This window comes from Octodon degus, unplaced genomic scaffold, assembly GCF_000260255.1.
Source record: "Octodon degus isolate 3935 unplaced genomic scaffold, OctDeg1.0 scaffold00047, whole genome shotgun sequence".
Classification (NCBI taxonomy): domain Eukaryota; kingdom Metazoa; phylum Chordata; class Mammalia; order Rodentia; family Octodontidae; genus Octodon; species Octodon degus.
This window is the reverse complement of record NW_004524623.1, coordinates 14,548,053-14,562,270: the sequence shown is the minus strand read 5'-3', so window position 1 is coordinate 14,562,270 and position 14,218 is coordinate 14,548,053. Positions and strand designations below refer to the sequence as shown.

Below are 14,218 nucleotides of genomic sequence, written 5' to 3'. Positions count from 1 at the left end.
TAAACCAGTACCTAGAGAGCATGAGTTGGCAGGTAGATCAGATACTATGCCCTGCCGCCCATCTACAGTGAAATCCATAAGGCAGCCAACAGGCATTCCTAGGAAACGGAAGCACTCATCGGGAAGGTATCGGTGGAATGTTGTTGGTAGTGTCAATCAGCCTACTGTTGACAGGCAGAGAAAAGGGGCTTCCTGCAGGCTCTTCCTCCTGTGAACACGAGACAAATTGTCAGGTGAAAGTTACAGGTAGTGAAGAGCGGGAGGCAGGGAACAGAGTCTCCAATGTTTTCAGGGAAGACATAATTCTTGAAACACTAGTGTCTTAGTTACAATGGGGCCTGTTAGCAAGCCCAGAGTCACTTATCCCAGAGATGTCAACTTTGTGCAGGGTCATTTCAGAGAAACAGTGAACAAGGCTTCCATTCATACCCCTGATTAATTTAAACCCACCTCATTTCATATCACAGACTATGTACATCTTAGGACTCAGCTTCCATTGGTGTCTAATGAGCTTTAAACAGGGTCTTTTCCCCCTTTTTCATAACTAGTCCCAGTCCTGGGGCTTTTGACCTTAACTGGACTCTTCAGCAGTCCTTGTGGCTCCACTCTGCATGGTTCCCATGGTAACTCTTTGCTTTTCTAGGTTTGCTGTGGAATTTGTCTTCTAATGACAAACTCAAGAACCTCATGATAACAGAAGCCTTGCTCACCCTGACTGAGAACATCATCATCCCCTACTCGGGGTGGCCTGAAGGAGACTACCCCAAAGCAAATGGCTTGCTTGACTTTGATATATTCTACAATGTCACCGGATGCCTCAGGTAACACCGCCCAGGACCACCCATGCCCGTTCAGGCAGTCAGTATAGTACAAGGCAGGCAGCCTGAGAGAAGTCCACCTTTCAGTCCCTTCTCTACTTACACAGTGTGGTGGGGTTTTTTTGTTTTGTTTGTTTTGTTTTTGAGAGAGAGAGAGAGAGAGAGAGAGAGAGAGAGAGAGAGAGAGAGAGTTTTTTTTTTTTTTTTTTTTTTTTTTTTTTTGGGATTGAACTCAGGCCCTTGTGCTTGCCAGGCAAGCACTTATTCTACTGAGCTATCTCCCCGGCCCAAGAGAGACTATTGCAATGAATGGTAATTGAAGGAATTTGTTATAATGAGATGTTTAATCTGTAGTTAGTCACACAGTAATACGTATCAAATACCACTGTCGTGTAAGGCCTTATTATGGTAGCTACTGAGAGCTGTACAAAGACAAATAAGAAAGTCCTTCAGAAACGTCTCAATGCAGTCAGTAATGCAGATGAGCAACTGAGCTGGAATCCAGCTACAGTGAAAGGTAAATGCCGTGGTCCTCAGCATGGCCATGAGGCCAGCAGCATCTGCATCGCTGTCACCTAGAACTTTTTTTTTTAAAGTATTTATTTATTTATTTATTTATTTATTTATTTGTGTGTGTGTGGCCAACTCAGCCCACCAGCGGGCGGGGCTGGTGGGCATGTGGTGCTGGGGGATTGAACTGTGGTCCCTGTGTTTTGCTTAGCTTAGCTTGGTCTAAGTAGGTGCTTTAGACCACTGAGCCATCTCACCAGCCCTGTCACCTAGAACTTGATGTGGTGTTACTGAACAAGCCCTCCAGGGAATCCCTGTGGGTGTGGATGAATAGTAATGATGGAGAATGTGGATGAATGTGGATGAATGACACCAGAGAATCCTGGTGTCATTTGAGAGCCACCAAGCCAGAGTTCTAGAACCATGCTGCAGAGGCAAGGCTAGAGGACAGGTAGCAGGAGACCACCTCACAGCACAGGGATGGGCCTGGGGAGCCCAGCTTCACTGGACTCTGTCTAGAGCCAGAAAGCCTCCGTGACAGAGCATTGCGATCTTGAAAGGCAAAAGAACTACATAAATGGATCCCCAGAACCCGCCTTGCAGGTCAGCCCCTAAGTGGCTGCCCCAGTGCGTGACTGAACCAGCCTCAACCCCTTAAAACCACTGCAGCTCTTAAATTTTCGGTGGGGCAGCTGTTTCCCAACCACACAAAATGAAGTCTTACAGGTGGATGTGTCAGTCGGGGTCTTTTTGGTGGGAATGGCAGCGGCTGAAGTGAGCTCACGACAGCCAGGCAAAGGACCCCTGGCTCATCAGCGGAGGTGTGAAGGTTGCTTGTGGAAGCAAAGTCACTGGGTGGGTAGGCAGGGCCGCAGAGCAGGCCGCAAGCTCGGCCCTGGGGCCTCGCTTCTTTCTCGCATGTATCTCGTTTCCACGGGCTCTTCTTTCTGCACACTGGGCTCATTATCTATCAAGTCAAACAAGCCCTGTCTGCTGAGCGGATAGCTGAATCCCAGGCAGCTCTTGCTGGAGGCACGTAGAGGAAAGGCGCCACCTAGCTCCGTCGCACCGCAGGTTTGGCCCGCACCCTGCTTCTGAACGTGCGCATCATTCCAACCACTGAGGTCTGGGTTGCCCCGGCCAGCATCGGGCGCCCGCTTTGTCGCAGGGACTGGAATGTCTCCTGCTCTCACGAAAGGGTGGAAACACTTGCTGGGTGAACCAAACAAAAAAAGAAAGTCCCGCAGTGCGTGTGCAGCCTTCTTCAGCCCTCTCACAACCGCTTTGTCCACCCTGTCCCCACAAACGTACTTCAGATACCACCCGAGTACTCGCTTTTCCCCGGATGTCACGGGTACTTTCAGCATCAGGGTTTTATCTCATTTTCCTGGCAAATATTTTCTGTTATCTCCTAGCGGGTTTAGCACCTAGGACAAAGTTCCACCTTTTCCCTGAAATATTTTGCAGCTTTTCCAGCAAAATCCATTGTTTGTTCCTAAGGTTTCAAAGAGGAATTTATAAATGTGTCACGATTGGTTTTTTTTTTTCTAATCATCTTATGATCTTACTAGTTACTCATGTACCTTGAACACTCGATTGATTGTGAACTGAACCTAAGTACTTGTTTTTAATCTTCAAACTCTAATGCAAGCAGAGTTTCTTTTTCTTTTTTTTTTTTTTTTGCAGTACTGGGGATTGAACTCAGTACCCTGCGCTTGCCAGGCAAGTACTTATTCTACTACGGTATTTCCCCGGGCCCCACAAGCAGGGTTTCTGACATAAGTTAACTGATCAAATGAGGGAGCAAATGCAAATACGTGGTGAATAAGTGAATCACCAAATCTGGGGATAATAGTGCAGGATATTGGCTGGAAAGGAGTGGACAAAGGCCCAGTTGCGCGGGCTCTCGGGGCTAAGTAATTCTGTCCTTCTATGAGCAAATTAGCTCAAATGGAGGAGAGAAATAGGATTGATTGGTGTGAAGAGAAAAAACTATTGTATAAACCAGAAAAGTGTATGGCAAGGTGAAACTCTAAAGGCAAAGATGTTCATTGCAAATCTCACCCTCCGGTCTCCACTGAGGAACAAGAGGTAGAAGTCATGCAGAGTTGGGAGAGGCAACTCTCCTGGCACACATTTTCTAAATTATGGACTCGCCAAATCCACTTCCATTAGAATAGCACTTTTAAAGAGTGTTTGCAGTACAAACCAAGCCACTGATCTGAGTAATTTTCAAAAGCAGAAGGCCTGGAGAGTACAACTTGGAGAAGCGGAGTGCTGTAATGTATGTGCTTACTGGGATATCCATTCTCCTCTCACCTGTCCAGCTAACTTATAACAATAATAGCTAACGTTCAGTGTGCTGGAAGCTTTAGAAACTGTCCTAAATGCTTCCTGAGATTCTCTTGGTTGATCCTCAGAAGCTACTTTCTAGAAAAGGTTTTCCCTGTTTTCTAGGTGAGGAGTTAGCCTGAGTGAGGTTATGGGATTTTTCCAAAGCTATATGGCTAACAGTCATAGGCAGCTCTGGAATTCAAATCAAGAAAATCTGTTTTCCAATCCAAAACTCTCAGTCCAGACACAGCAGTGTCTGTCGCATGTCCACAGACTGCTGGCACTGCCCCTCTGCCGTTCTCCAGCCTCCTGGTATCTAAGAGTCCCAGCGGCTTCAGCTGCTGTGGCACTGTGTCAACGTCCCCACACAAGTGACTCTCGGGACTGCGTTTCACTCATATAACAGAGAAGGCATGAATGGCAAGAACCGAAGCGGGAAGCGTCCCGAGAGAGGAGGCAGCAGTGTAGCAACTTCGGTGTCACAGTGGGTGGTGTGAAGGCCATCAGAACACTACTCAGGATGTCAGCATGGAAGAAAAACTTCAAAGGGGGCTCTCGTCAGCTCGTCAGGTGATGTCGAGGTGCCCATTGGGTGGCTGCTTATTTTTGCTCCCAGGTTAGTCTAAAAAGTTTAAGACACATATTAACCTGTTCTAATAAGAGTCTTAGTTGCATCACACACACACACACACACACACACACACACACACACACACACAAGCCAGGCATGGAGGCTCATGCCATTTATCGCAACAGTTTGGGTGGCTGAATGAAGCAGGAGGATCCTCAATTCAAGCCCACCCTGCACAACTTGGCAAGGCCCTGTCTCAAAAACCACTTTTGAAAAAGGGCTTGGGACGCAGCTCAGTGTGAAGCCCCTGCCAATCCCCAGGACGCCTGCCCACCCCCTACAAGAACACAGATGTTAGCCCAAGTCTCAAATGCTACAAGCACCTCTGTGGCAATGCCACGCTGCCCCAAGGATTCAGGGACAACCCCGAACCTAACCAGGAACCTCAGCAGGAGCATCTGGCTCTGTGTTGGGTTCACATTACTGCGGTGAATCTCGATCGCAGACACCGGTAGCTTGCTCCCCTGGCTGAGCCCGGCGCTGGGTGGTGGTTTCTGGTCTGCATACTGGGCGAGTGCTGTAGACGCTGCTCTGCGGGTACCGGCTGCATTTGCTGATGAACCTGTGGCAGCATCTACAGCCCTGCCAGGCAGGCGCTGCTTGATGAGAGCCGCGTCCTCTGACAACCTCACACCCTCAGGTAGACCATGTTAGGCGGGTGTCACCCGTCATGTACAGGCTCTCCTCGCCTGCAGGGGCATTTCCACAGGCTGCGGTGATTTCTTAGGTCCCTCTCGAGCTGAGTGCTCTTTGTGATTGAAGCCACTCACTGCACAGTGACCCAGGTCTTATAAGGGTAGTGACAGCCTTCACATGCATCTTTTAGACTTTTCCTTCTAACATTGTGAAAGTAAAATCCAAGTTAAGAGAGGAGAAAACCATGGTGAGGTAGCCATTGATTGAATGATCATTGGCCTTTTCTTCAGTAACTCCAGCGACCTCTCATTGGTAGCTTGACACTAGCTATCATGGGAGTATTTTTACTAAGAAATTGGCAAAGGTTAGAAATCAGATCATCCTGTGCCCTAACCCCAGAAATTGGCATTAAACATTTACATGCTTACTGCTGGCACTAAATCTCCACTAGCTGATTAACATTGAAATTTGAATAACTAGTGCGGGTGTCTTCCTCAAACAGCATCCCTGTGCAAAAAATAAATAATGCCTGTGTTATCTTGGAAGCTATTAAGAGTCCTCAGCATTTTCCTCTTTCTTTCTTTCCTTTTTTTTTTTTTTTTGGTAGAAAAACTTTAATATCCTATTTTTCCAAGCTGTCTAAATTTACTTGGAGTTGTAACTTAGTTCAAGAGTATTTGATACTTGATTACTGTTAGTCTACTCTTCCAGATAGCTCAGATTTCAAAAAATGCATGTAACTGTCATAGAGCCTGAGATTAGAAGGTAGTTGTCGCTGCTGCACCGGGTCCTTCCCTGTCTGGTGAGGCTTCAAGCTGCAGCTCATAGCTGCAGCGTGTCAACTGTTGATGAGACCCGTCTGTTAAGCCTGTATCTTCCACCTCACTGACTGGAAACTTTTGGAGGTAGCATAATTAAAACCAGTGGTTATTATTAGGGGTGAACAGGAATGTGTGCTACAGACCTATCATTACCTCCTCCGTATCACAGACAGGGCTTCTTTCCTGCCCTCTCTCTTTCCTTTCTTCTCTTCTACTCTGCCAGCTTTTCTTTTCTTGAAGGACAAAGGATGGAAGCATTTCAGAGATAAGAAACTGCAATGCCTTTGGCAGGCACCTAAATAAGCAGGTGGAAAACCTGGGCAAATGGTGGATCTCCCTCCAACCAGAAAATGGGAAAACCCTTGCCCAAGAGCAGTGAGACCAAAAGTTTTGGGAAACACTTCAGGCCAAACAAAACATGTCCAGGCAGTCTCCATTAACAGCCACATTCTTCAGTTGAGGAAATTAAGTAGCAGAGACTGCCACGATTATAAAACCAGTTATCAGAAATTTGAGAATGGCAACTAGTGCAGCCTCTCTGGGCCTTTACCACTGGTTGGCCTGTGTTCTCGCTCTCAGCCAACCCTGTCATTATTCTTTAAGTACTTATTAACTGCCTGCTGCATCCGAAACACTAGTTAGATTTCTGAAATTTCAGAAGCGTGGGATCTGTCTTTGCCCAAGAGTAACTTGAGGTTTGGGAGGAGGCAGGCACCTGAGAAAGTGACAACAAGGTGCCTAAAGAGGTGGCTGGGATTAGAAATGCAAGACAGGGATGCGCAGACCGCTCGAGACTAGCATTGCTTGGAGGCTGCAAAGTGTTTCTGGAGAAAGGCTCACCTACGGTGCTATGAAGCAGGGAGGTGGGATTGGAATGCTCTTCCTCATCTTCAGCTGACTACTGTTTTCCAAAAGCCATGCGAAAGTCTGAACTGATAAAGCCCTTAAGAGCCATTTTCTGAGTACTGCAGTTGCCTCACCATTTACTTCGGAGAAGGACTCATAAGGGCCAGCCAAATAGCTCAGCAGATTAAAGCACCTACCTGCAAGCAGGCGCAGGGGCCGGGGGTTCGATCCCCGGACCTGCCATGGTGGCCCTGCCCCTGGGGCACACTGAGAGGCAATTGAGACTGGGCATGGTAGTGCACGCCTGTAATCCCAACTCTTGGGAGGCTGTAAACAGGTGGATCACTATGAGTCTGATCTAGTAGTGAGACCCTGAACACCCTTTAGACCCTTCCCCAACATACAAAAAAAAAAAAAAAAGAGAGAGAGAAGGACTCATAGAACTCCTGTCTTAATCTTATCATCTGCATTGTGAAATGCATCCACCAGTTTCTCATTTTGTTCAGCGTGGTGACATAAATTGGCACACACCATGGGCACATTGCAAACACACTCCTCCTCTGCAGGTGCATCTGTGTACACGGCGAAGGGGCAGGGGCCATGGGGAAGGCACTGTGTCTACAAATGCCTCATACTTCACTCTCCAGGTGCAACATGGGTCGTCAGTGTGCCCCGGCAAGTACACAGTGCGCTTCCTTTATTATGATAGCCTTTGATAACTTTTATGATTGGAATTTATATCTGTCTGTTTAAAAACTGCCATCGCCTTTTTTTTTTTTTTTTTTTTGTACTGTGACTCTAGCTGAGGCGGGAAGCTCTCTGAGGAAACAAACTGCCTTTTCAAACAAAAGCTGTCCCATCAGTCTTGTCCTTAACTGGCCACGGTTTAATGGCAGTTTTGTGTGGCGTATGTATACCAGCCCTTCTGAGAAAGAATGTCTCTGTGTTAAAATTTTTAAAAAGTGCTTTTTGCTCTGCTAGGGATCAAACCCAGGGCCTCTCACATGCTCCCCACTGAGTTGCACCCCCAGCCCCCATGTACATTGTTAACAAATACAGTTGTGTCTGTCTCCTCCAACACGCACAAAAGATACAGCAAATGTAGTGTTCTGCGCATTTCTAGATACCAAACCCTGGAGCTTTATTGCATTTTCTTTCTGGTCCCCTGTTTCACCCATCTACTCTTCTGAATCCTGTGACAGAAAAGGACTTATTGGGTCTAGCCCTGTATGTATATATAATCCCAGATAATGACGAAGATAATTAAGTGAGGGTCTAGTTCCCCTAATTACCATAAAACGTTCTTTTCTGTGAGACTGTATTCCCAAAGGCAGCCCAGAATTTACTTTTTAAAGTCATAATCTAAGTGCAATTACACATGGAAGATAGCTTGCCACAACACTCGCAAAATAATGTTAGGTGAGGCAGGAGAAACAAAATGGGAATGACGTAATTATCCAAATCGCTCAGCCCAGAGAATGAATTTTTCCAAAATAGAACATAGACAATGGAATCCTCACCTTTAACCTGAGTTACCTGGCTAATTATTTACACTTCCCATTTGTTATGTAAATATCAGCAATATGAACTCTATTACTGAGGCCGGGGAGATGGCTCAGTGGAATAAGCGCTTCCCTGGCAAGCGCAAGGGCCTGAGTTCAATCCCTGGTTCCGCAAAAAAAAAAAAAAGAAAAGAAAAGAAGAAAAGAAAAAAGACATCTATTACTAACAGAAATGGTGTAATTTCTAATATTGTTACATTATCAGTCATAACCACATTATGTTGATTGTTTCAGATATGCAAACAAGTATGTGGTTTAATGAATTACTTTGTAAGTTTGTCCTTAAGTAATTTTAAAAGGTATAGGCTGAATTTAAATGGGTAAATAAGATCTCGACTTTAAAAATGAGTGTTTTATAAACTAACTAAAGCAAACAAATGCACCAGTCAAAACCGGTATAGCCATGCTCACTTGGTTGCCCTGTTGGGTTTTCCTGAAACTAATACTTTTAAAAGTACCTGCCACAGTGGGATTCCTAGTTAGTCTACACCTACAACCACGCAGACTCCTTGCAAAGGGCCCTGCTCATGAGACTGAAATTTCCAGAATCCTGTCCACAGCCTTACACACCAGCCCGGATTCAAAACTGATCCTCACAGAAAATGCGTATATTTCTTTTTGCTAAAGAAACTATTTCTCTCTTTGCCACCCTAGTACTGGAGATTGAATCTAAACCCCCATACATGCTACGCAAGTGCGCCACAACTGAGCCCCAGGCTTTTTTGGGGGGGAGGGAGAAGGGAGCACAGTTTGGATAAAGTACCCAAGCTGGCTTTGGTGCTTTCTTTTTTTCTTTTATTGTGCTGGCTTAGCCCACCCTGGGGGCAGGGCTGGGGCAGCATGTGGTACTGGGGATCAAACCACAGTGCCTGTGCTTGCCTAAGCTTGCCTAAGCAGGTGCTTTAGACTGCTGAGCTATCTCACCCGCCCCTAAGCTGGACTTGAACCCAGGCTGTCCTGCTGCGTCAGCCTCCCCGAGTGCTGGGATTACAGTCTGTGCCACCTGCTCAGGCACTCAGACTCCCTTGGTGTCATCAGTCAGCCGTAAGTGATGCTTGCTGCTTAGAGCCCAGTTCTGGATAATTGTTACATGTGAATAGGGACAGTACGGAGAAAGAAGAGTCATGAAAGGAAATGGAAGAATCATTTTATACTTCTCATATCCTGAGAACTGTTTTTGCCAGTCTTTCAGCGTCATTTAGCTTATAGATCGAGTCTTAGGAAAACAAATGCCTCAGAATGTGTGTCGGAGAGCCTCCTAATGTTTAAAGAAAAATGTCTGGGCCGGGGAGATAGCTCAGTAGAATATGCGCTTGCCTGGCAAGCACAAGGGTCTGAGTTCAATCCCCAGTTCCACAAAAAATAAAATAAAATAAAATAAAATAAAAAATAAAGAAAAACGTCTGCACAGCTTAAAGCAAACAAAGGAGGTGGTGTTTTATGTATTGTATTTTCTGACCCCTCAAAAACTCTTTTTTTGGAAATTTTAGGACCATCTTTATAGTCAGAACTACTTCTAAAGAAAGAGCAATCAGAGTATTTTGGTAGGGGATCTTGAACCCAGAACCTCTTCTATGCTAAACTCGTGCTCTCCCACTAAGCCATACCCTCAGCCTTTAATACTTTTTTTGTTAATGTATTTGGTTGTTACAGGGTCTCATTGCGCAGCTTAGACTCCTAGTGATCCTCCTGTCCTCAGCCTCCCCAGCACTGGGATTACAGGTGTGTGCCACTATGCCTGGACTCTGGCCAGTTCAGTCCACCCTGGAGGTGGGACTGGCATGGGATGTGGTGCCAGGGATCAAACCACGGTCCCTGTGCTTGCCTAAGCAGGTGCTTTAGTCCACTGAGTTATCCCTTAATACTGTTATAATATTTTTTGGTTTTTTGTTTTATTTTAGGGAAAGGTATACAGGGTGTTCAGGGTCTCACAACTAGATGGAACTCACAGTGATCCTCCTGTTTACAGCCTCCCAAGAGCTGGGATTGCAGGCACACACCACTACGCCCAGTTTCAGTTGCCAACTCAGTGCGCCCTGGGGGTGGGGCCAGCACAGCAGGCTCAGGTATTAAACCCTGGCTGCTGTGCCTGCTTGCAGGTGACTTAATCACTGAGCTATCTGGCTAGCCCTTGTACTATTATTTTTAAATTGAGTAGCAATGATCTTGTCACTCTGCTGAGGTTAGAAGTGTATGCCTGCCTCGCAGATGGGGGTGGCTGAGCACCCCATGTCCTACAGGTCTTACTCATCCTCCTCCGCTCCGCTCCACTCTGGCCTTCTAACCATCTCCTTCGGGCTGGCATGAGTCGCAGCGGCTCCCAAGCGCATACTTAGAAACTGCAGTTGGCTGTTTGATTTTAAGCAAGATTTGGCATCCTACTCCTGACAGTCTGTTCCATCTAATCAAGAGGAAATGAATGCTGCCTCCCGACCACATGCTTACTGGCTGAGCTGAGTATTCCCCATGCCTTTGGAAGACCCCAAAGTGCAGGCAGGCAGGGCTGAAGGGCCTTCTCCTGGGCCACCTTCTCTGCTTCTGGTGTGTGAAAGATCCCAGCATAGCCCTGTTCTGGCAGTACTGTGCAGAGATGCCTGAGATGCGGGTGCTGTTGAGCCTCGCTGTACTTCCACGTTCCTCTGGGTGCAGGCGAAGCAGCTGACTTTGGCTGATGTTTGCTGATATCTACAGGAACTGAGGCAGACTCTGGAGTCAGACTAGCCCTTCTTCTGGCATAGAGTTCTTGTCCCTCTGCCAGTTCAGATGAGGCTCTTCTTTTGTTGTGTGCAGCTACAAGCTGCCTCTCCTGTGTGCTCTAGATTCCTCACAGAGAAGCCCGACTGTGTGATATGTATCAGTCGAGAGTGAAAAACCTAAGGCCTAAATCTTAAATAACAAGAGGAAGAAGGACGATTCCTTATCAGTCAGTGTCTCCTGAGGTCTTGGAATGGACACTGACCCTGCCTAGCGAGCACAGTTGCATCCACAGCTTTATAAAGTCATTAGGCCATTCACCTTCTCAGGATGGTGGTTCAACTTTAAGCCTTGTTCTATGTCCACCAAGTCTCGTACACAATGCCACAATGCACACATGAATGGCATTAGTAAAAAAAAAACCATCATTAACAAGTAGAAATAGCTCTGTTTTAAAAAGAAACTTCTGGGCTGGTGAGATGGCTCAGTGGTCTAAAGCACCTACTTAGAACAAACTTAGCAAACACAGGGACCACGGTTCGATCCCGCAGCACCACATGCCAGCCAGCCCCGCCCCCTGGTGGGCTGAGCTGGCCACACACACACACACACACACACACACACACAAATAAAAAAAAAAAACATTAAAAAGAAACTTCTGTTTCTTAAATTACTTTTTTTATTCATTTTGCTTGTGAAGTGTCTTGAAAATATGCAGCCTAACCCTGTTCTTATCAGCCATCCTCTTGTCCTGGTAGCTACACATGTGGCTGAAGACATTTCATATGGGCTTAGCTCTGGCCACTTGACCACACACTAGATATCGGGATCAGACGTCCTCTCTTAAAACCTTCATAGTGCTGGGAAACTCGGCATAGTTGAGAACTGATTTGTGTGTGGCCACACACAGCCACCATGCTATGGAAGGGACAATAGAGAGCCTCTTAGTAGCAGCTGATTCTGATTTGAAATGCCAGGATGCTGAATGAAATTCTTGGGTACCCTCATTTGAGGATTTTGTGAAAATTGCAGGTTGTGATGTTTGTCAACTGCCTGCCCTAATGTCTAGCACAGGCACTGGATTGTAGCTATTTCTATCACTTGACATGCCCCACTTCTAGTTTACCATATGAATTTAAGGTTTAGTCACACTGTCATTAGTCTTACAAGAGACATAGCATTCTTCCTTGAATGCTAACCCAAGGGCCAGGGTGTTGGGTTCACTTTTCTCTTTTTCACTCTTGGAGAGAGTCCAAAGTTTCAGATTTGCTTTCAGATGAGACACCTGAGTCATCCTCAATAGGCAAAGTCTCTGATCAGTTCAGAGACTTATAGAGGTTCAGAGTCTGTTCCCCACATGCCCATTACAAATCACATCACAGAAACAGTTCCTAATGTCAAATCCTTGCTACGGATCCAGCTGGTGTCCCTCCCCAGTTGGGGCCCAAAGATGAAGCACTCCAAGAGTTCTGCCTTTGAGTATGTAAGTTCATCGCCTGCACCACCACCCCACTCTTCACTGGCCAGCACGAGAGTCTGCTTTGAAGATGTCAGTGTGCATGTAGTGTTTGTTTTCTTAAAGGGATCTGCATATTTACTTAGACTCAGTTTTAGATTATATTAGGGAAATAAGCCCATAATTTAACCAAACTCAGACCACAAGTGATAAATTAAACATTTCTAAGGTAGTCTATTGGTGACCAATCAACTTTTATTGAGTAACTACATCTAGGTTCTTGTTCCCTTGTTACTTTTTAATGAAATGGTTATTGGCTATCATTCATTTATAGTTTTTAGGTAGTCTCCACATTAAACTTCTATATAAAAGAAATAGTAATAAATATTTCTCAGGAATCAAGATACATTTTTAAAGGATCAGCTCTGCTAATATATAACCGAACTAATTTTCTGATTCCTACTAACTTAAGTACTACCTGCTGAAAAGTACTTTAAAAGATTGATCTAATCTTTGGTAATTGTCATTTATTTTCAGAGTCATACAACAAATTGCTTTCTGTCTAATGACTTCTATTCATGGGTGAAATGATATAAAATAATCTCTCCTTATCATTCATTATTTATGGGTAGTTGAGTAAGGTGGGAGTTATTTTTAATATGCAATAGCAAATACCGAACCAATGGGATTTCATGTACTTAGTGTCAGCGAGGATACCAACTGCCAAAATCTCTGATAAGTCCCATTTCAACCAGAGGAGTCTGGATAATACCAAACTACAATATAACAGTTAGTACGTGTGAATTGGCAGTACTACCGAACTGAGTTACCATTCTGACCCAAAATAAACAGCCCAGAGTTACACAAGGCTAAGTCACCCATCTTCAAGGTATGTAGTAGGTGTAGCACGTGAGTTAGACAGACTCTTTGATTTGTCAACAGGTTTTAAACTACTGCCATTTCTCCAAGCCAGGGGTTGGGAAGGTCAAAGAGAAGCTTTAGAACGGGTGATAACATTGTCTGTTGTTGGGGACATATGGTACTTGCTGAACAAATGGCACAGTGGATGATTGTTAAGTGAGGTCTGCTCTGGTCTGGACCAGCCTGGACACAGAATGCAGTGTAGCCCTTTTATCCAACCTTACCACCAACTTCCTGCCACCAGGAAAAGTACTTGAAGTCTTTGGGCCTGTTTCTTCATATGTAAAAGCGCAAGAACAGTAATGATGCTTTTTAAATTTCTGTCAGACTTTTTAAGACCAAGTGATTCTGGAAAGGCCCAGAGGATAGAGGATGCTGGTTTAAACCATTATTTCTTGGGAAAAAAAATCATAGTAAAAATGATTTTCTTTCCAGTTAGGGAATCTACTCATTATCATTTTTTAATTGACAAGGTATCAGAATTTTTCAAGTCACAGCAAAAATGAAATGTGGAAGAGAATGATTAATTAGAAGAATAAGATGAGAACTAAAGTCACAGAAGGAATTTATTAAAATTAAAAAATTATTGAAATAATTCAACAAGCATTAGATTTTTAGGATATTCTTAGTTTCTAGGGTGTTCACTTTTCTCCTCTGAAGTGGAATCAGGAAGCTGCCACTCTGACAGGCAAGTGCTGTCGGCTTCCAGGAGTTCAACCCAACAGAGGGGGGTCCACAGAGCAAGCTACGGGTGGGGTCTTGAGGGAGAGGAGCATTCCCAGTTTTGGATATGATGCTAGCATGTTTGTTTCTTTTAAGGCAGCAATTTTTTTATATAAAAAGGGTTTTTGAAATCACTTAATGCAATCGTATTATTTTAAAGATGAAGGAAACAAGACCCAAAAAGTTTCCAAGTATTATTTCTCTTTTGATCAGACACTGAGATCTTACAAAGGAAAATTCTGGACCTTTTTTTTTTTTTTTTTTTT

The 14,218-nt window shown here is 44.9% G+C and overlaps 1 protein-coding gene across 1 annotated transcript in view; it reads left to right on the top strand.

Annotated features, from left to right (window-relative positions):
• Nucleotides 1–14,218, top strand: part of Pkp2 (plakophilin 2) — an 82,054-nt gene that overhangs the window by 53,507 nt on the left and 14,329 nt on the right. Inside the window, exon 6 of the mRNA XM_004632191.2 lies at nucleotides 644–821. Coding sequence (XP_004632248.1) covers nucleotides 644–821 — 178 coding nt within the window. The remainder of the gene's footprint in view (nucleotides 1–643; nucleotides 822–14,218) is intronic.